The sequence below is a fragment of the Vipera ursinii genome (genome assembly GCF_947247035.1).
Source record: "Vipera ursinii genome assembly, chromosome: 1".
In the NCBI taxonomy this organism is placed as follows: Eukaryota; Metazoa; Chordata; class Lepidosauria; order Squamata; family Viperidae; genus Vipera; species Vipera ursinii.
Genome location: NC_139512.1, coordinates 194,881,387 through 194,903,385, shown reverse-complemented (window position 1 = coordinate 194,903,385; position 21,999 = coordinate 194,881,387). Strand labels below are relative to the sequence as shown.

At 39.7% G+C, this 21,999-nt stretch overlaps 1 protein-coding gene across 8 annotated transcripts in view; it reads right to left on the bottom strand.

Moving 5' to 3' along the window:
* The window catches only part of EHBP1 (EH domain binding protein 1), a 295,160-nt gene that overhangs the window by 177,516 nt on the left and 95,645 nt on the right, over positions 1-21,999 (bottom strand). For all 8 annotated transcript variants that reach the window (XM_083369525.1, XM_083369529.1, XM_083369527.1 and 5 more), the window contains exons 6-7: positions 10,009-10,190; positions 7,904-8,043 (exon numbers count right to left, since the gene is read on the bottom strand). In XM_083369525.1, the coding sequence (XP_083225651.1) occupies positions 7,904-8,043; positions 10,009-10,190 (322 nt within the window). The remainder of the gene's footprint in view (positions 1-7,903; positions 8,044-10,008; positions 10,191-21,999) is intronic.

The following is a 21,999-nucleotide window of genomic DNA, read 5'->3' as shown; positions in this document are numbered from 1 at the left end:
GGCTGTTTTCAAAGACCAGGAAAGCTTTTGATCTGGGGGGAACAGTGGGGGAGAGAGAGATCTGGTTCGCATCTCCATTTGAAACTGAAAGGAAGAAGACAATAACAATAAACGCAAGAAGTTTTCCCTTTCCCATGACACCTAAGTAACTGATGTAAGCCTGACCAAATGGACTCAAGGGGGGGGGGTTGAAACGGGAATGCTTTATATAGTATTGAAATGTAACTCAATGTCAGATCCTGTCTTGTATTGCCACAACCGATCTCATCCTAGTAAACTTTTCCTTTTGGACTAACTTGGATCCAGAAGTTCTTATTTCTTAAGATGTGAATTGGGGTGGGTCCTGACAGTAGACGGGATTTGCTATAAGAGTCAACCTGGAAGGGAAAACGTTACTGGGGGACTTTGCATCAAATACAATGTCTGGCGACGAAGCAAGAGAGGAGGGAAGCCCCACGGAGAGGGAGTCTCCCCCCCCGAATGGAATCCCAGAGAAGATGGGAAGCTGAAGCAGCATATTTCCCCGAGGAAGAAGTGGTGGAGCAGCATGACTGAAAACCCCGGTGGTCGATGGGCGTTGGAAGGAAAAGTGAGTGGGAAAAGGCATCGGGAGAAGTGACCCTGAGACGGAGCGACCACCAACCGGAATGGAGGCAAGAGATGGAGAGCTCCCTGCACGCTAGTGAGGAGGAGCGGATTCTGGAAAAAGCTATTGACCTGATGAAAGCAACCCTGAGCTCACTAAGGGAGGAGAGAGCTGAAAACCGTAACCGAGGCAGCGCCTGGGGCCGCAACTGGAGAAGTAATGGAGGGGATCCAGCACCTGAAACCCCAGGGCCATCCAACGGAACAGGAGTCACTGCCTCAGCAGTACCCCCCCCCCCAGAACCACAGATGGGGAGCAGAATGAGGAGCGATACCGTCCACGGCGCAGACAACGCTCTAGTCAAAGACTCCTGCCCCTGGAAACAAAATTCAAGGGGGAGTCATCACAATTGGGGTTTTTCTTAACCCAAGTCCTTAGCTATATGGAAGAATATGGACGGGACATCCCCAGTGACAAAACCCACATCCAAATTGTGCAATCCGCCCTGGACGGACCAGCTGCAGACTGGGTGGTGAACCTACATTGACTACAACGCCCCAGAGCTCACCGATTTCAACCGATTCATGGCATCCTTGAGGCGGCATTTCAAAGATCCTTTGGCTGATCGTAAAGCCCAGGAGAGAATCAAAACAGTCAGGCAGGGCAGACGGCCAGTGGCTGAATACACCCAAGAATTCCGAGCCATTGCCAGCAAGCTGAACTGGCCAGAAGACATCCTCCTCAGCCATTTCAAAGATGGGCTAAACTACGACCTGTATGATGCTTGCCTGCCTCAAGGAGACCCACACCATCTCGACGACTGGTATATCCTGGCAGAGGAGGGGTAGAGAGACCTACTGAAGAGACACCGTCGGGGGAAACCATGGGGCCGCCCGCAAACCGAGCAAACACGTGAGAGGGAGAACCCACCGCCCACAGCTAAAAAATCAACAGGCTGTTTCAAATGCGGGAGAGAGGGTCACCGCACCGCAGAATGCTGCTCAACCCCCCCAGCGTAAAACAGAGGCATCACCCTCCAAGAAACTAGGGAAACCCCAAGGCAACCCAAAAGAATCTTCCATGAAGGGGACAGGGGCTGTAGAGTCCACAACCCCTGCCAAGAACTGGGATTGGACTCCGGCCTACAGCGCAGGGGCGGCGGACACCTCAGAAGACAGCTCAGAGGGAGAACCATTGGTAAGTGGACCCCTTCCACCTATACTTAAGACAGTGACTATATTAGCTTCCTCTATGCCTGAAGCAGCCAAAATAAAAGTTCTGATAGACTCTGGTTGCATCTGCTGCCTCATCAATCCCAATGCTGGTGGAGAGACTGAGCATCCCAGTGAGGAGGCTAAAACAACCAATCTCCTTTAGCCAATTAGATGGATCAATAGCAGAGGGGGGACTAGCTACCCTAGCCACTTTACCAATTCACCTATCCCTGGGGTTTCATGAGAAAGACATAACATTTATAGTGGCCCCAGGCATGGAATGCCCAATGATTTTAGGACTGGAATGGCTGAAGAAATGGAACCCCGGGATAAACTGGAGGACAGCAGAACTCAACTTCCCAAAAGGGGAGCAAAAAAGCTTAAAACCCCAAAGCACCCCCCCAACCCAAAGGGAGAAGACAGCAGCTGTGGGGAAAGAGAAGGAGTTACCAGAGATACCAGAGGAATACAGGGACCTTGCTGAGGTTTTCAGTGAGGAATGGGCAGATGAGCTTCCCCCCCACTGCCCCAGACAGCGCTATAGAATTCAAACCCGGGGCAAAACTCCCAAAACCCAGCATGTATGCCATGAGCCCAAGGAAAATGGCAGAAATGGAAAGATTCATAAAGAAAAACTTAGAAAGAGGATTTATTGAGCCTGCCAAACCCAAAGTGGCCGCCCCAGTCCTGTTCAGGGAGAAGAAAGATGGTTCTTTTTGCTTGTGTGTGGATTATAGAAATTTGAACACAATTAGTGAATGTAATCTGTACCCCTTACGAAGGATATGCTATCCCACCTATCGAAAGGAAGGAGTTTTACTAAACTAGACCTGAGAGAAGCATATTACCGTATTAGGATTAAGGAAGGAGATGAATGGAAGACCGCATTCAAATGCCCAATGGGTTGCTACCAATTCAAAGTACTGCCATTTGGACTGCAAGGGGCCCCTACAGTCTTTATGCAATTAATTAATGACGTGCTAAGAGAGCACCTATATAAGGGGGTCCTGGTTTACCTAGATGACATCCTTATCTTCACTGAGACCAAAGAGGAACATATCAAACTAGTCAGAACAGTCCTGAAAAGGTTGCGAGCTGCCCATCTATACGCTAAATTATCGAAGTGTGAATTCCACCAGGAAAAAATTGACTACCTGGGATATCGCATATCCCCAGAGGGCATTGAAATGGACCCTGAGAAAGTCAGGGCAGTATTAGAGTGGGCACCCCCCCGCACATGGAAGCAATTGCAAAGTTTCCTGGGGTTTGCAAATTTCTACCGCCAATTCATCCCTGCATTTGAGAGGCTAAAGAGACTTTTTTCTGCTGAACCTGTCCTAAAACACCCAGATCCCGACAAACCTTTTGTAATACAGGCAGATGCGAGTGATGTAGCGGTAGGAGCTGTATTATTACAAGAAAATGATGGGGGGACATTGCAACCATGCGCATACACATCCAGAAAACTCACAGAAACAGAACAAATTTGGCCAATATGGGAAAAAGAGGCATTCTTGTTGAGGTGGGCATTACTAACATGGCACCAATTTTTAGAAGGAAATAAAATATGTTTCCAGGTCTGGACAGATCACAAAAATTTGGAAGCACTAAAAACGCCCAGGAAACTCACTCCTAAGCAAGCGCGCTGGTCCCAACATTTTCACCGATTCAATTTCACACTCAAACACTTACCAGGGGGGAAGAATTTCCTAGCAGATGCATTGTCCCATATGCCCCAGTATAACAGCACAAGAGTTACTGACTTTAAACCACTTGTGCTGGAACAACAACTGGCAGCACCAGTCACCACCAGGACACAAGAAAAAATGAAGCCGAAGGTAGATAGCCAAACTGGAATAGAATTCAGGAGGTCTTTGGAAAGTGATGAATGGTTCCAGAAAAATAGACATGTGTGCACAATTAAAGATGGAGTGCCGTGGGTGGGGGAGAAGCTATATATACCTGCCACACAGAGAATCAATTTCATGCAACTGTGCCATGATACAAAATCAGCAGGACACTTTGGCTTTGTAAAAACCTTACACTTAACTAAAAGGCAATTTTGGTGGCCATCTATGAAAAAGGACATAGAAAGCTATGTGGGTAGCTGTCAAATTTGCACAAGGGCTAAGAGGCTGCAAGGGAAATCGCCAGGACTGTTACAACCGGTGGCGAACCCCTCAGCCCCATGGAAAGAAATAGCCATGGATTTTCTCTTAGAACTGCCAGAAAGTAATGGAAACACCGTAGTCTGGACTGTCACAGATCTGTTCTCTAAGCAAGTACATTTCATTCCTTGCCAAAAAAATCCCATTGCAAAAAGCTTAGCAAAACTTTTCGTACAGCATATTTACAGATTGCACGGGGCACCACAACACATCATATCTGATAGAGGGGTGCAATTTATGTTGGCATTTTGGAAAGAATTCTTATCCCTCTTAGGAACCACCCAAGGACTGTCATCTAGTCACCACCCTCAAACGGACGGGGCTTCTGAACGACTTAACTCTGTACTTGAACAATATTTAAGATGTTTTATTAATTTCCAGCAGTCAAATTGGACGGACCTACTGCCTTTCGCAGAAGTAGCATATAATAATGCAGTCCACTCAAGCACAGGTTACAATCCTTTTCAAGTAGCTACAGGCCAGAGTTTCAACCCAATACCAGAACTAACCCCAAAAGAACAGGTCATTCCTGAACTGAAGGAATGGATTGCTCAATTACAAAATACCTGGCCAATTGTTAGGAAAGCATTAGATGATGCAAAAAAAGTATACAAGACACAGGCAGACAAAAAAAGAACCGATCCCATACCATTCAGTGTAGGAGAGATGGTATATTTATCCACAAAATACCTGAAATCACTCCAACCCTGTAAAAAACTAGGACCAAAATATATTGGACCTTTTCCAATTAAGAAAATAATAAACCCAGTAACAGTTGAATTAGAACTACCCAAAAATCTTAGACAAATACACCCAGTCTTTCACTGCAGTTTAATAAAGAGAGAACAGCACTCACCCCTACAAACAAAAATCCCACTACCACCACCCCCATCATGGTGGAAGGAGAACAACATTTTGAAGTGAAAAAAATCTTGGATTCCAGAAAACACCACGGAATGATACAATATTTAGTGGCATGGAAACACCTCCCCTCGTCAGAAAATGAGTGGGTTAACAAACTTCATGTTAAAGCACCAAAGTTGCTTAAGAGATTTCATACAGAATATCCAAACAAACTGGGCTAACATTTATATGTTTTCTTTTCCCCGCAGATGGACCCATCTTTTTTCTGAAAGGAGAGCTGATTGTCAGAATCCATTTATATCACATTTCATAAATGTATGGTTAGAATACTGGGCCTATCTTAGGGATTCTGCCATCTCTCCGAGGGGGGGGGAGAGGATGTTTATCCAGATTGCCATAGGCTGTTTTCAAAGACCAGGAAAGCTTTTGATCTGGGGGGAACAGAGGAGGAGAGAGAGATCTGGTTCGCATCTCCATTTGAAACTGAAAGGAAGAAGATAATAACAATAAACGCAAGAAGTTTTCCCTTTCCCACGAAAGGGCCTGACACCTAAATAACTGTTCTGTACCAGCCTACTACCGGCCCTGCAGAAAAGGCAGGGACAACCCCTTTACAAAAAGGCAAGAGGCTGGAACTAAGCCTGCCAAATTTATTGATACAAAACTGAGCAAACAGAGCAAAACCAAAACACGAACCATGAAACAGGAGCTATTCAAATGGTTGCCTTCAGCAAACCAGCCCTCCCACACATTCCCCTTTTAAACAGTTCAAGGCGTGGCTTCTCTCTGCCTCCTTCTGAGATGCCCCATTGCCTTCCTCTGTTTACTCCTGATTGACTGCCTCCTGCGTCGGGCGTCCTTGAACAGGGCCAGCTGTGGGTCATCTTCATCCACGCTGTCAGGCTCACACAGCTGGGTCTGCGTAGTGACCAGATGAGAGGGGCGTAGCTGAGGGCTCTGCGAAGCCTCAGGGCTGTCCTCTGCAGGCTCTCCAGCACCCCCCTCCTTCTCCTCTGAATCGTCCAACCCAACTGCCCAACCCACAGGCTGACCTTGAATCACAACAGTAACTGATGTGAGCCTGACCAAATGGACTCGAGGGGGGGGGGGTTGAAAAGGGAATGCTTTATATAGTATTGAAATGTAACTCAATGTCAGATCCCGTCTTGTATTGCCACAACCAATCTCATCCTAGTAAACTTTTCCTTTTGGACAAACTTGGATCCAGGAGTTCTTATTTCCTAAGATGTGAACTGGGGTGGGTCCTGACAGCCATATATAGTGACTTCAAGGGCTGAATCTCCAAACTGTATTAACATGAATATCATATACAGTATATAACTGCCACCAAGAGAGATGACAAGGATGAAAGGTAAGGAACTCTGTGTGCATTTGTTTAATGTTGATAATTTGTTTTTTTAGATGTAAGTTGAGCATTTGGAAAACAGAGATTGACAGAGACTAGGATTGACAAAGGCTCTGGTGAAGAATAAAGGAAGGCATGCATGGAAAACTGCAAGATGGAGCAATGCTAGGAACATGAATTCAAGAAGACGTAACAGAATTGCACCACTCCTTTGAGGAACAAACAAGAAAATCTATTCAAGACCATCTTATTTATCAGGGAGTTTGTGAAAAAGTTATAGAAACATGCTTATGGAAAATGATGTATCATATTAATAAAACAGTTGCTTTTGGGGATATAGGCATCTTTTCCATTCAACTTGATTTACAAAAATCCTAATAACAGGTAGAAGTAATCTACTGATATAGGCAAATCTTTCAATATCTACCTTATCTTTTTCTTTTAGTCTTTCCAATTATCTATTGAGACACATACTGTATATTCCCAAGACTGGAGCATATAATACTGTAGAAATAGAAATCTTTGTTTCAAGGAGATTACAATATAATACTTGATAGGTGGAACATCAAAGAAAGTAGAACACTGATGTTACTACAATACAAATACTTTTACTGGGTTACACATTAAATTATAGTAGAGCTTAGTATTAATTAGAGGCTACTGCACTTCTCATTTTAAAAAAAGTAGCATTACAGTATGTGGTCCAGATCGAATTCAGAGTGTGTGTTATCCAGGAAGTCCTTTAGAAGGATGTAAGCTAAACCAAGAAGACTGCTGGAAAATTTCCAAGAAGAGGCATGGATTGTGACTCCTTCATTAAACTTAAATTTTATTTCTTTCCCTCTCTTTCATGAATATTTTTCCTGTACTGAGCTCTATATGCTCTTGAGCTGGAAAATATTGCTGTGCCTTCTGTAGGCTGAAGTCTCTCTCTCTTTTTCTTTCTTTCTCTCGCACACACAAAAACACATGCACACGACAAATCTGTTCTCATATAAAGTTGTCAGCTATCTTCTGCTGTCAAGCTTATCATCCTTTTTATTACTTCACATTAGCACTGTACTGGATAAGATAGATTTTCTACCTGTTTGCTTCCTTATGCAGAAACAAGTTATCTAGCTATGCTCTCAAGATACAGAAAACTATTATAACTCTCTGATCCAGCTCAAGAACTTAAAGTATTAGCTTAAATTTAGATTTACTGCCCAGATAGCTTAGTTCTTCCTGCATTAGTTAACTGGAGAACCTAAGAGGACTGTGAAGGCTAATGTCCTGAAAACCTGTAAAATCCCCCATACAATTCCATATTTCAATACTCCTGCAAGACTTTAGTACTCAATAAAATAAACACACAGAAACCTTATTCCTTCAAACCATGAGTAACTTTGCTTTAGTCCATGGAGTCAAAAGAGAGAAACAGTGACAGAAATAAAGTCTGTCTGAATGTAGCGTTTATGGCTCTTTTGAAGTTAACAAAAAGGAGCATGAATCCTCCCTTACTTCACAAATGGACACCAACTTGTCCCAGCTTCTGCCAACCTAGCAGTTCGAAAGCACGTAAATCCATGATTTAGATAAAATTGTTTCCTCCTAATACAAATAGTAAAAATCTACATTATTTTCAAAAGAAAAATAGTCAAAAAGAATAACAATTTTCAAATTAAGTTTACAATCAAAGACATACATATTCAGGGAAGAAACAAACCTGTAATTTTCGCAGCCTTTTCTTCCTGGTTTACTCTATTTTCTTCATCATCTTCATTATCTTCCTCAAAGTCATCTAAATTTCCAATATCTGCTTGCTTCATACTCATAAGACTTGCCAGGCTCTGCATATCTTCATCTCTAATAATAATAATAACAACAATATAATAATGTTTGGATATTACGCTGATACATTACAACATCCTAGGTTCCTAGGAAGAACCTGACGAATATGAAGGCCAACATGGGCTAAAGAACGGACAGCTGTGATTTCACATTTTTGTGTATATAATAATAGATACCTTTAACACTATTAAGAGGGATGCGGTGGCTCAGTGGGTTAGGACGCTGAGCTTGTCGATCAGAAGGTCGGCAGTTTGGCGGGTCGAATCCCGAGTGCCGCGTAACAGAGTGAGCGCCTGTTACTTGTCCCAGCTTCTGCCAACCTAGCAGTTCGAAAGCATGTAAAAATGCAAGTAGAAAAATAGGGACCACTATGGTGGGAAGGTAACATCGTTCCATGCGCCTTTGGCGTCTAGTCATGCCAGCCACATGACCACGGAGACGTCCTTGGACAAGCGCTGGCTCTTTGCCTTTGAAACGGAGATGAGCACCGGCCCCTAGAGTTGGAAACGACTAGCACGCATGTGCGGGGGAACCTTTACCTTTTAACACTATTAAACAACAACATCTGCCTATCCCAGGTCTTTAAGAAGGACTTGATAGGTGGATAAAAATGCCAATTCCACTCTAAACATCTGGCTGACTGTGTGAGCAAGCATAACAACAATAAACATTTAGCCCATAATAAGCCAGAAGTAGTTACATCTTTGTAGTTACAAAGAAAAAAGTATGAATAATTGCAATTGCAGTAGCTAGAGATGGAAGGATCAATCAGAAATAACCAGAAAAAGTAGGGAAATACTGTATAATGATACAAATAGAGCAAATATGGAAATTCATAGAGTTTGGTGTGCTTGGTGTCATTTCAAAATATCTGAAAAAGCAGTTGGGTACAAGTAGAATGGATAAAGTTTCAACTTACCAATTACAAACAGTTTCATTACATAGAACGGTGCATAATTTATGATGGTATCCTTAGCTGATAGCCAAAGAACCAAATCCAATCAGATTTATCTGGCAAATTGTACGTAAATAGTGTAACAACTATTACTACATAATAATAATATCATCATCATCATCCTACCAACATCAAATTAATTTGTTGCTTCAAGATGCCCTTCATTTATAGCATCTTGACAGATTTGAACTAATGGCTATTTTCCCATTTGATAGGTATTCTCTCTGCTGAATTTTGATTCAGCGCTTTCCAGAAAACAAATTAATTCTAACCTTGATGTACAGCTGCATCTTGAAAGGAAGACTACAAATGCTTATGGGAAAAGAAAAGGTATAATTTTACTAATGAAAGGAACCTCAAAAAGGTATTGTGCTGGGGCAGCAAGTTATATAAAAATTATAATGATAAATAATTAGCAATGATATAGGGCTTCCTCTTACAGAATGTGTTATCAGCATTATCTTCCTAATTTTTACCAATGCTAGGTTCATATTGTTGTCTCGTATTATGACTCTGTGGTAAAACTGAAATAATTGTTCATTCAAGCCCATGCCTGAGGGGATACAAAACCAGAAATTTCTTGCCCATAACTCATGCCCTCCACCCATTGCCCTGAAGGCAAACTAGAATGAAAAACAATAGCCTCTGTAGGGTCTGCGAGTTTGAATGTGCTCCACCTTCAGCACTTTTACGGGAGGCCTAAGAGTAGCAGCAGAGGTGATAATGCAAAGCAGACTTGACTAGGTCACATAGACAGACAGGTAAGCAGGTCTAGGAGTATCTACGTGGGAAAGGAGAAGTGCTTTGTGGGAGTCTATTTTTTAATGTTTATTCAGGAAGTACACAGTGATTCACATGCATTTTGCACTTTGAATTGCTTGAAACCATATTTTTCACAGATTTTTAACAACCATGCAAGGGAAATTTGGTGGTGTGGTTCAAGGGAGCTGAGGGCTGGCAAGCTCAAGAAAGGCTCTCTGGAGCATATAAAAGAGCAGCAGAGGAACATATCCTGCAAAACTTACGTGGCCTTTCCTTCTCTTAGGAAAATACACGATAACGAGAACTGCAGGGTGGCTGAGAGAACTTTCTTAGACAAAGGCCTGAACTTTAACTTGACATCTGTCTGTGTCGGCATGGGGCTCGCATATTGTTTCATGTTGATATTGCTGGTAGCAAGGGCTTTCCGGCGTCCAGAAGGAGATTCCTTAAAGAGAAAAAAAAACACCCTCTCATTATAGTTACAAAATAAAACATATAATTACTATTCATTCATTCATTGATTCATTTAGTTAGTGTTAGTTAATGGATGTCCTGCCTTTGTTTTCCATGAAGTTTTCATACCTGATCAGATCTAGATCTGATGACATTTTGACAATGGTTTTTTAACTTGTAATTAATTAGACTAAAATTCTATCCAAACACAATGTGAGGTAATTATTTGTTAATGGAACACTGATTCAGATTTACATGCAAAATGTACATGCACTAAAAAAAGATGTTTGCTCACTGGTTTTCAGGACATCTCCCATCACGCATGTTGCCTTGGTAAGAGCTGTCCTACCAAGCTATTTTCATAAGACAAGACCAAAGCAGTTTATTATAATATGAGAGCACTAAATTCCATGATCACCCATCATCGTCTTGTTCTTCGACAGCAAAAGCCAGGGAAAGGAGGCTCAGATTGTTAGTGTGAGTTGCATCTTTTAACTTGATTCAGCTAGGTTTATTTGCATATGCTTAGGTCCTCTGAGAGACTTAAATCCTTCTCAAGTGTTCAGTGTATTTTTGAAATTCACTCAAAAGGGATCTACATGCACTAATAATTCTGTATAATATTAGCATGCATAATCGGATAGATAAGGCTAGTTTTTTAAAAAAAACAAGATATCCTTCAGGAATGACATATTATATTTGGACTTATTTTACTAGGCAGAAGTCTCAAGCACTTTAAGAAAGTCTATTTGAATGTGTGAACTGAATTAGTATATTTTATTCAGGGCAAATAATAACCACAGCAACAGCATACAGTATACCCTCTGTTCAATGAGTCTCAATTTAGCAGACTTCAGATGCTATAGACAAAGTCTGCCAGATTCTCCCCCCTAAAAAGTACCTTGTATCAGTGCATATTGTGGACACTGAAAGTAAGAAAGTTGTAACTGAGACAACAAAAAAAATGAAAACAGCTCAGGAAGTATTATTTCATGAAACAACTTTGCAGTGGTATGTTCAGCAACGTTCACCTTAGTGTATATATGGAATGGAACGAGGATCTGCAACTAAATACCACATGATCAGATCCAGTGGAGACAGTTTTGATAATTTCGTAAAAGGGATGGGACAATCAAGTGAACTTTGGACAAAGCTTTGAATATTGCACTGGATAAGATAGAACTTTGAAGAAAAAGTTAAACAACTGCACAGATAATACAATGACCTCATATTATCACAGATGTACAGTGACAATGAGACTGACAAATTATCCGCAAAGAGATGATCTCAGTGATAGTTGGTGCAAATGCTGACAGATTGCATAGATTAACATCAGTCATTGTAGCAAGTCATTTCATCCAAAAGAGCTGAAAGACATTATGTACCAACTCCTGTTCACATAGTATAACTCAGAGATGGCCGGGTTTATGTAACTTCTTTTAATGACTGATTCTTCAATTACTTTTGTCTGCATTCAGCAGATTATCAAGCTGAAAAGCTGCAGGTATCAAAAGAAAATATGAAGAAATTTCTAAACTTATGAACACTTCTATTTATCCATCTCAAGCTACTGTATGTTATCAAGAAAATATAGTAACATTTAGTCCTTATTTTCAACCACATACAGTAGTTGTTTAGCCCGTGGACCGGGGATCATTCTGACAACTAAAAGACTTAATAGGAATATATTTTTGAGGTAGATGACAGGTGTATGAGTAGTCCTTGAGTTATGACCTCTTGTTTAATGATTGTTGAAAGTGTCCGTCAAGTTGCAATGTCCCCATGTTAAGTCCCTAGCTTGCGATTACGATGTTCCACCAAACCACGCTCACATGGGTCACAATTTTTCCAACATTTCCTGCAGCTTCTCACAAGCATAGTTGCTCCTATACCTGCTGCTTTTTCACTTAGTTTGCTCCATTACACACACACACACACACACACACACACACACACACACACACGGCACCCACCTATGCTCTGGAGCGCCTACCTGCAGCATTTCTCATGGCACCTGCATATCCACCCACACTTCAGCATTCCTGACTGTGGCCACCCTTCACCCTCCTACAGCACTTGCTAGCTTCCTTGCCTGGGACTCCTGCCTCTTCTGGCTTAACAATCCACATATCTTGAGGCTAGGATAGCAATCGGGACTGTGAGATTGCCGTCATTAAACACATGATGTCCCACTTTACTTCTGGATCCCTTAGCGATAGAGATTTCAGTTTCAATTGCTGTCATAACCCAGGGACTACCTATACTTGAGAACATATGTGATAAACCGGAGGGCAATATACTCAGAAGATGTAACTTAAAATCATTTTTCAATTTTACTGCAGTTTGGAAAGCAGTCAAAATTGAAATCCTGGATAGGAAAAAAAAACTGCTTCATAACATGGATATGGTCTTGAAGAATTTGAGTTAAATGACTAACACAAAACCATACCAAAGCCTGGCAAAGAGGAGGCAAATGAAGAAAATGTATGCAGATGAAGGATCTTAGGTAGATGTCATCTTAAGCCAGAAACTCTTCAGCAGATGAGCAGTACATCTTTTGTTTTTTCCGCTTTTACTTATCTAAGTGCTATATGGACATTTACTATTATTAGTATTTTGTTACTAGACAACCAGTGCCTCATTGAGTCAAAGCCATTTCTTTCTCAAATTTCATTCTCTTGGTAATCATGGGTCCCAGATTTTGGATGCACTCTGTAAGTTAGCCCATTTCAGGTACCTGGTTTCCAAAATTGTTGCCCTATAATGCACCCTTTCACCCAGCTTACAGAAAATAGAGTTGCAGTGATTAATGCCGTAGAGTACTATTTAACACAATAATCTCATGTATGAATGTTTTTTCTAGGCTTGAAGAAATCTCAGACTGAACAGACATTCAATCTGTTAAATGAAGGATTTATTGCATTTTTATTTAGATGACACTTAACAAATTGGAAGTAGGGGTTTTCTCCTTTTTTGACTTATCAGTCAGGATTATTTTTTTATAATTACACAGGTTTATTTAGAGAAGGTGGAGAAAATCACAGAAAAGTATGCATGCATGCATTCCTTTATGGTCCACTACATTATGATGTAACCCTTCAAGGCAATTAAGACAAATGCTAGAAGCAGATATATGCCTATTGAAAGGTCTGATTCATTTCGGCTTGATAATCTATGGTTTATCCGATTGAGAATGTATTGGGTAATATTACATTTTCCTTAAATTATTTTTCAGCTCGTTAGAAAAATCAGATCCCGCTAAAATATTCTCTTCCCTCATTAAATAAAGGCCTTCATTTTTCAGTGAGTGTAGAGGACTATATATAACATATAACATTACTTCATATGTCTGCAGTTTTCTGGCAAGGCTGAATGAAAGTGCCTGGCCCTAGGTCACCAAGCTGGCTTTGGGACTACAACTTATGGTCTCCCAGTTTCTGCTACTTTAACTACTAACTATACCAATCTGGCTCTTTATGTTATTGGTATGATTCCCAAATAAACAAACATTAGAGATATAACTTCAGATAACTATGAATAAGCATTGGAACAAACATTGCATGCAGAACAGTGGCCTGGTTATTCATAACAATCTCATTCCAACAAACTATGGGTGATAGAACATGGATCAAGTTGCAATAATTCCCTATGGAACATAATATAAACCAGACTCATATCTTGGCCTTTGTTACTAAGCAGTGGCTAAACTATACTTCCGATCTGAACATCACAGGAAACTATGATACAAAAAATTATGATATCTTTGCTAAAGTTGAGCATACATAAAGAGGGAAGGGTAAGAAGAATACATTCTCAATCTGATAAACCATAGATTATCAAACCGAAATGAATCAGACCTTTCAATACGCATATTGTTAATTCAACTGAAGAACAAATCACAAAAAGGGCAATTTTGTTAAATGCTCTGACCGTTTAAGGAAAAGGATTCCTTTTGGTGCACTGTTGGCAAAGAATTCTTGGGATTATAGTTCCAATAGAAAACTTTTAATTCAAATTCAAGCCCCATTTAGGCTTCAAAATAATTTCTTGCTGATTTAAATCCTGTTCAAATGTATAGAAAAAGCATGATAATGGCAATGTCTGAACAGGTGAAAATATTCAATATGCAGTATTAGCGTATTAATGGAAAGTCTGCTTTTCAATGCATTTTAGTTAAATAACACATCCATTTGTTTAAACTTTTCCATCAGATCCCCGGATTTTCTTTCCTTATTTCATCTCAAGGGAAAAAGGATCATAACAGACAATGAAGCAATAGTAGTAACTGATTTGGCTGCCACCACAGAATAATATTTGCCTGTTTTTTCAGTTAGTATAAAGCAAATGAAGCCCCAAAGTATCGGGGGTGGGGGGAATGGTCTTTTCAGCTACATCACAAGTCTCATATTACCTAGGCTATGCTGAAGAGATCTTTGCTTCACCAGTAGAGCAAAATGGATCAGTACAGAATCTAATTTGTGGAAGTATGGAGCAATTAAATGCTGAAATAGACAAGCTACAGGAAACTCTCTCAACTGGAGAGAGTAAATTAGAAACTATGTCAGTTAAAATAATTTAGACAGTTGGGTGGAAGATCTGGGGGGCCAAATGCAAACAGTCCAATCTGTGCTGAAAAGGTGCTTAAAAGCAAAAGCATGGCTCAAGATATCCAGAATATTTATTAAAAATGATGATGCGTATGAACGGAGAAATTACTGCTTAAGAAATACATGGCACTGAATTATTAAAAAAAAGAAATGGTGTAAACATCTTGGCAGTAATAGCAACTCAAAGCTACAGGGAAAGTTCTTGAAATGGAGGTTCAGATGTAAGGAGACAGCAGTCCTTTGGAAATTGTCATCATGCATTTGCCTGGATGGACAATCTTCTCTTTTTAGTGTGGGGTTCAGCTTCCATATGCTACAGCCAATCTAATATCTTTCTTCTTGTCAGTCCTAGCCAGGATGACCAAACAAAATCTTTACAACAACTGCGGTCCATAACATCTGGAAAGGGCTACGATGCCAGAAACAAGTGGAAAATAGTTTCAAACTTGAAGGAAAATGACTGTTCATTGCAATCCATTTTTACTTTATTTTTAGTAAGTCTGGAAGGAACAGCAAACTAGCAATTAGTAGTGTGCATAAAGTGTTTTGTTTCAAGCTTGTTGCGTGCCAGCAAAACAAACACATGAACTGCCTACGGTGTTTCACAGGCAATAACAGGAATTCCAAGTGCTGTAAGCTGTTTCCTCCATTTTTGCCCTAGGATCACAGCAGAAGGTGAAATGACTGTCTATAGCTAATTCTGCTTTTTACTAATCTGCCAAAACATTAATAAACATTGAAAACATTTAAAAATCCCCCATAGGAAACAATAAAAGTCATTTAAATTGTGCTTTCTCCAATAGAGCAGCCACAGTTAGCCGGCAAGAAGCAAGCAACAAACAACAACTCAATTAACTTCCACCCAGTCTACAATCAACTGTCATAAAAACACTGAACTGGGAAAGTGGGAGAGTGCTGTGCCCAGAACCAGTCATTAATCTGTGGTGATGTCTCGCCAAGAAAATAAAATTAATTCATATGGAATGAAACATGGAAAAAAGAATGAAAGATGAACAACTTTTTTTTTGCTGTTTTCCATTTTTATTTATCATTTTTATAACTTCTTTTTACTACTTTGTCCTTTTATCCTGCTACCCTATTTCCCTCTGGTTGTAGCCTTCAGAAGATTCCACCATAATTTCAAAATGAGTGCACTGCACTTTTTTTTCCCCAGATGGACCCGACTCGAATCTAGAGCCAACAGCAATAACCAACCAAGTTCACTTCAGCACTGCCAATGATCACAGCAACAGCAAACAAACAAGCCTCTTTGACTATGCCCTGGCAGAGGCTTCGTCCTGAGGCACATGAGTACACACCTTTTGCATTATGAACCTGCCCTTCCTGCAACAATTTAAACACACACACATGTACACAATAATTGGCACTCCATTAATTGACTATGAAGGAAAGCTAGCAGCAGCAGCAAAATAGCACCCCAGTTCTTGCATTTCAACATGTCATCCGGCAAAAGCTCAGTTGTTGGCATCCTGAAATCTCTGTTCACACGGCCTCTAATGCACACGCTGCATACTTAGTATTGCCTGTACGGCAAGAAACTACACCAACATACAGAGAATGGGTGATTATTATTAACCCACAAAGTAGCCTCTGTTCTAACATCTCCATGATAAAGAATTTTAAGAAGACCAATACACCTACCGACTGGGCAGACAACAATCTTTTTCTTTTGTGGAAAATTGTTCCTGATCTCTGGATGTGTCTTCAATGAGTTTTTCCAACTCCCACCTCTTTCCTCCCTCGACGCAGGTTGGGGCATGGGTGTTTTGCACATCCCAATTAATGATTATTCATAATTTTGAACTTTTCATTTTGGCACGTTGTACAAGATGAGACTATTACAATGACTATGTGCATCTAGCCAAATGCAATATTTTAATGAAGCCAGGTATTTTGTCACATAGCTATACCAAGACCATGCAAGAACAGTAATTCCTCACAATATTTCATTTCTGTCTACAGGCTCATTAAGATTCTTCAGGGAGATAAATATCTAATGACTTACTTAATAAACTACAGAGAGCAGAACTATTGCAATACAACAAATAAGGGGCAGCAAAACTAAGGAGGAGAGGAAAGAAAAGCAGATGAATCTGTTAAACACTAGAGATGATTCTCAACTGGTGCACCCTCCACTCTACAAATGCAGTTTCAATTTATTAATTTAGTTAAGGACAGATTACATTTCTAGTATCTGAACATCTTCTAATATAATTCGCACCAGTTAAAAGACGGGTTCAGACTAAGGGCTGGTCTCGTACCTAGGAAGCACCATAGGAAAACTGTTACAATAAAAGGGAAAAATAAATTTGAAAAATAAATTAATTGAAATCAAATATTACTGACCACATTTTTAATATTTTTCTTTTCTGTCACATTAAACATTACAGTGAATTCTCTTAAGCTTTAAGGGGATGGATTTGTCTATGGGGCCTGAATTTAAATGCTTTTTCTTAACAACTGACCTGCAGAATTGTTTGATAAATGAATTTAATCTTTACCAAAATGGCTGCCTTTTTAATATATTGATACATTAAAAGGCTAACAAATATTGGCCTTGTTCACATATAACAGTAAAACTGATCATGATTTTTCAGATTTTTTTTATTGAAAAGTTTTACAGTACATTTTTTAAATAGAAAAACTCCCTCCCCTTCCCCTCCCCCAACCCTCCCCTCCTCTCCCCCCTTCCTGACTTCCCAGAGCTGAATACAGGGTATAAACTTACAAACCTAAGCTAAAATATGCTAACAAGCAAAGATAAAACATTAAATTCTATCGCACTTTAACTCTCCGTAAACATAACTATATTACTAACAAATAACTAATAATACATCATATAAAACCACTACTTATTCAAATGCTAAATGAAACTTTTTAGTCCCATATTTATTCTGAAATGATTTTTCAGATTTTCATTTTTCATTTTGAAACTATCATTGGCAACAAAACGTGCTTCTTTTCTTATTCTAGCTTTAGTGACTATTTTGTTTTAAGCAAATTGTTGAATTGATTGTGTAATGCTAAATTGATCATTGACCCAAATATTTTATTTTATTTCTCTTCTCTTCTACCAGAAAACACAAGTAGAAACTATGCCTTGTTGTTGACTGATGACCTCTGTTTTGTTTAACTATGGTTTATCGTAATATTCAGATTCAGATTTGCATTCCCTTTTGTTTATTTTCTCTTGCCTCCAGTCTCAAAGAAAGTATTCCAAAATCTGGCTTAGTCTTGAAGCTTTATTTCCTGAACTAGCTTTGTAATTGTAATTTTAGACAGGTAGGAGTCTAGGTAACAAGAGTCCTAAGCCTAAAAATTGCTCAAAGAAAACTATAAAGAGCAACTAAAAGGTGCTAGTCCCTACTTAATGACCATTTGCTCAGTGAACATTCAAAGTTGCAATGGCACTGAACATGGAGACTTACAGCTGGTCTTCCAAAACTGTGGTCGTCCCAGCTTCCCCAGACACATGACTGTAATTCAGACACTTAGCATCTGGCTAATATTTATGATAGTTGCAGTGTCCCATAATCACATGATTGCCATTTGTGACCTTCCCTTCTGGCTTCCCACAAGCGAAGTCAATGGAAAAGCTGGCAGGAAGTTGTAGGTGATAGTTATGCAATGTTGTGCCTAATGACTGTGCAGGATTCACCTAATGACCACAACTGCAACTGCCAGAACTGTCAGCACAGTCATATGATAGCACATTTTACAGCCATAGTGCTTAGCAACAAGAGTTCCCAGTTCTGATTACTATTGTTAACCAAAGACTTACTTACGTCAATTTCTTTTGGTCAAAGTCTCTTGCAAATCCAGCTTGGTAATGTGCAATGTATTTGAAAGGATGGAGAGGCAGAATGGTGTTTGGAGGAATACTACCCATGCAATACATGCTTTGAGCCAAGGTGCCCTTCCCCTACCTCAGGTTTAACTTTTTTTCTCTCAGGATCCGTTCCCAGTTTAAAAAATTATAGAGGACCCTAAAATAGCTTTACTGACATGCACCATATTAAAAATTAGAATTGACACGTCCAGTGCCGCTACTTTTTCTCAGGATTGCTTGATGGGATTAAATTGTATTATTTTTCAAAATAAACAGGCAAATTATTTTGATTTTGTGGATCCCAAGAGGGTCTTGGGGGGGGAAAGTGAACCCTCAGAGCCCCTAGGACTATGCTTTTAAGAAATACTGCTCTGCATCATACTTATTGGAATGATATATGCAAAAGCAACACACACTAATGCTCTTGCAACCCATTCAGACAAGGTACCACTTATGGCCCCAATCCAGCATAGTGAGTGCCACCCCAGATTTCTCCGCGGTAGGCCAAATCTTGGCGGCTTTTTCCTTTCAGCAGAACAGGAACATTACTTGCCCAAGAACTAAGCAAGAGGCTGCTTCAAATGGTTCAGGAAGTGATGGTGAGAGAGCAACTAACTGGTCCAAATGCTTATTATAGGAGATATCAGAACATCTGAGAAATCAAACAACAAAATGTTGGCTGATCTATCCTTTTTTTTCCCTTTAACACCTGAATATATCTAAAGTGTCAAGAGCAATTCTGTACTTGTTTCTAATTACAATCCCAAGGCCAGATCAAGATATTATCAAAACATTTGAATCATTCCACCTACATCTTCGGTATTTTAGAAGTATAAATATGCATTTATGTTTCCTACATAAGTACAGTACAGCCTTACTCTGACACCCACTGCAATGTATTGCAAGCTAAATGACCACTTCGAGACAGCAGGCTTTCCACAAAAAATGGTTTATTTCAGGGTAGCACCAGACAGCTGACAGTGTGTTTAGGTTGCCCTTTTATACCCGAGCCGGCAAACCCTCGCCCAATCCTGTCAGCGTATTCTCCCGCCGCAGCACCTCGGACCAATCAGCTGGCGGCCATTTTGACAGCTCCAAGCTGTCAACTGGTTTCTGTGTGTGCGTGGTCGACCAGTGGCCGCTTTGACAGCTGAGAACTGTCAACAAGCTGCCGTGTGTGCGCTTGAGCTGTCAAGAGGCTGACAGCGATTTACCTCATAACCTCCTTGTTAATTTTCTAACAGTTCATAACATATTAACATATTACAACATAACACAACACCCACCCACCCAAAGCCTGGGAGTCTCCATTCTCCGCTTCATTTGACAGAACTAAGAAAGGTGTATCTCTCCCCTGATACCTGGTAGCAGGTGATGTCTGGTACTTCCATCTCTACTACATTCTTTTCAGCAACTCTCTCCAACCAAGTTTTCCCTAGAGTTTTCTTTTTCTCCGTACGTTCTTCTCTCAAAACTAGCTTCCCCCCTGCAATATCTGAAGAATGGGAAAGATACCAAAACTAGACAGTGAGGGGAGGTCAAACTTTAGTTGATATGGATCCTACAAATGCTACTGTCATAGAAGGCAGTACTGTATTTGTATTCCCCAAGATCTTAGCCTGCCTCCTCCCTTTGTCAGGTTCTTGATAGGCTATTCATCCAAAATCAAGAACCCCGAGGAACTAAGGTTGAAAGAATAATATTCATTAAATGATAGTAACAGTGTGGCTAATTTAGTGCTTGTAATATTTGTTGTATAATTCATTTGACTACATTGCACTGTGATATGTGTTGGTATTGTACTGCATAAACACACTACTTGTCAGTACACAATACATGGCATTTCTTTTGCTATCACTATCATAAGAAGCACTTTGAGAGTAAAACTTTCTTTATGACCGATTCTGATATAGGCAACTGCTTGAAACACAGAATAAATCCAAAGATAATAATGAAACAACTAAAAGTGGAAAAGGGAGTTTTGTAAAGATATTGAGCATTAAGCAAGATGGTGATGGTAATGACAATTTTATTATTTCCTCTGATGCTGAAATTATTATACACATCTGATTTGGAAAACAAAGCAATGGACAACATTAAGAATGCTGTTCATGTTTTGGTCTTTTTTAGTTCTGTAACTTCCCAATATTATAGTATAATACGACCAATCACCAGAGTTCTGAAAAACCAAGCTTATGACATAATTTTCAGTGAGAAACTCAGTGGGTAAATGTCCATATGTAAAAGCAAAAGAAGTTTCTGGAATTGCAACATCTCTGACTGAGGAATTACACAAATTGTTGCTGAGTGAAAGAATTCTAAACTAGTTGGGTCTTACACAACATCATGTTAATGACACCACCCATGGTTTTTGAAACTTTGTGCAATACATAGCACGCAGTTAACACCAAGTATAAAATTTGAATTGGATATATAATGCAGTTATCACCACAGGAGAAATAAATAACTACAAAATCTGGAATCTTGTGAGGATTAAGCTTGATAAACGCATGTTTCTGCATGTAACACTTCTTCATAGTTGTGTCTTATACATTTAAGTGAAAAGAGCAGCCGTTTATTACAAATGCACTTATTTATCACCTTAGCAAAGATCAGATTCCAAAGCACATAGGCACAACATATTACATATGCCAGTACCCCTAAACCTTTCTAACAATTACTTATATCAGAAAAAGAGTCACCTGGATTACAATTGGAACATAGCTCTTCTAGCAATAAACATTTATTTTTGAATTAGTAAGGTATTTTTTTCTCATCAGAAGTACAATAATGATTTTATTTCTCACAGTACAATACCAATATATGAGAACACATTAACTTAAAGATCCTTTTTCCCCAACACAACTTTGCTTTCATACATAACATTTTCTAAGCACAGAAAGGGATAGATTGAAATACATTCTCCAACATCAAGTTTTTTATTTGCTGCATTAATTGTAGAGATAGGCAACAGCGGTTTATAGTATTTGGAGAAAAATATTATTCTTGAATCCATGCTATAAAATGATAATCTCCAAATATTTTTGCCACTTCTTGCTGCAGTGTAACACAATTCTGGAAACATAAAAAAGACAGTATTTTATTTGTCTGGCTTTGTTTCATTTTAATTTGCAGTTTCTAGTTAAAAATATCCATCCCAAACTGATTGAATTTTCTTTCCACTGTGTGCACAAATTAGTTATGGATGATTAACAAAGCATTCCTTCTTTTATTTATTTTGGCTAAGACATGTTCTATATAAAGTTCATGGGAAGGAAGTACTTCATGCGGTATGCTGGCTAAAGCTAACACTCTGTTGATAAAAGGGTTAATGTATTCATCCT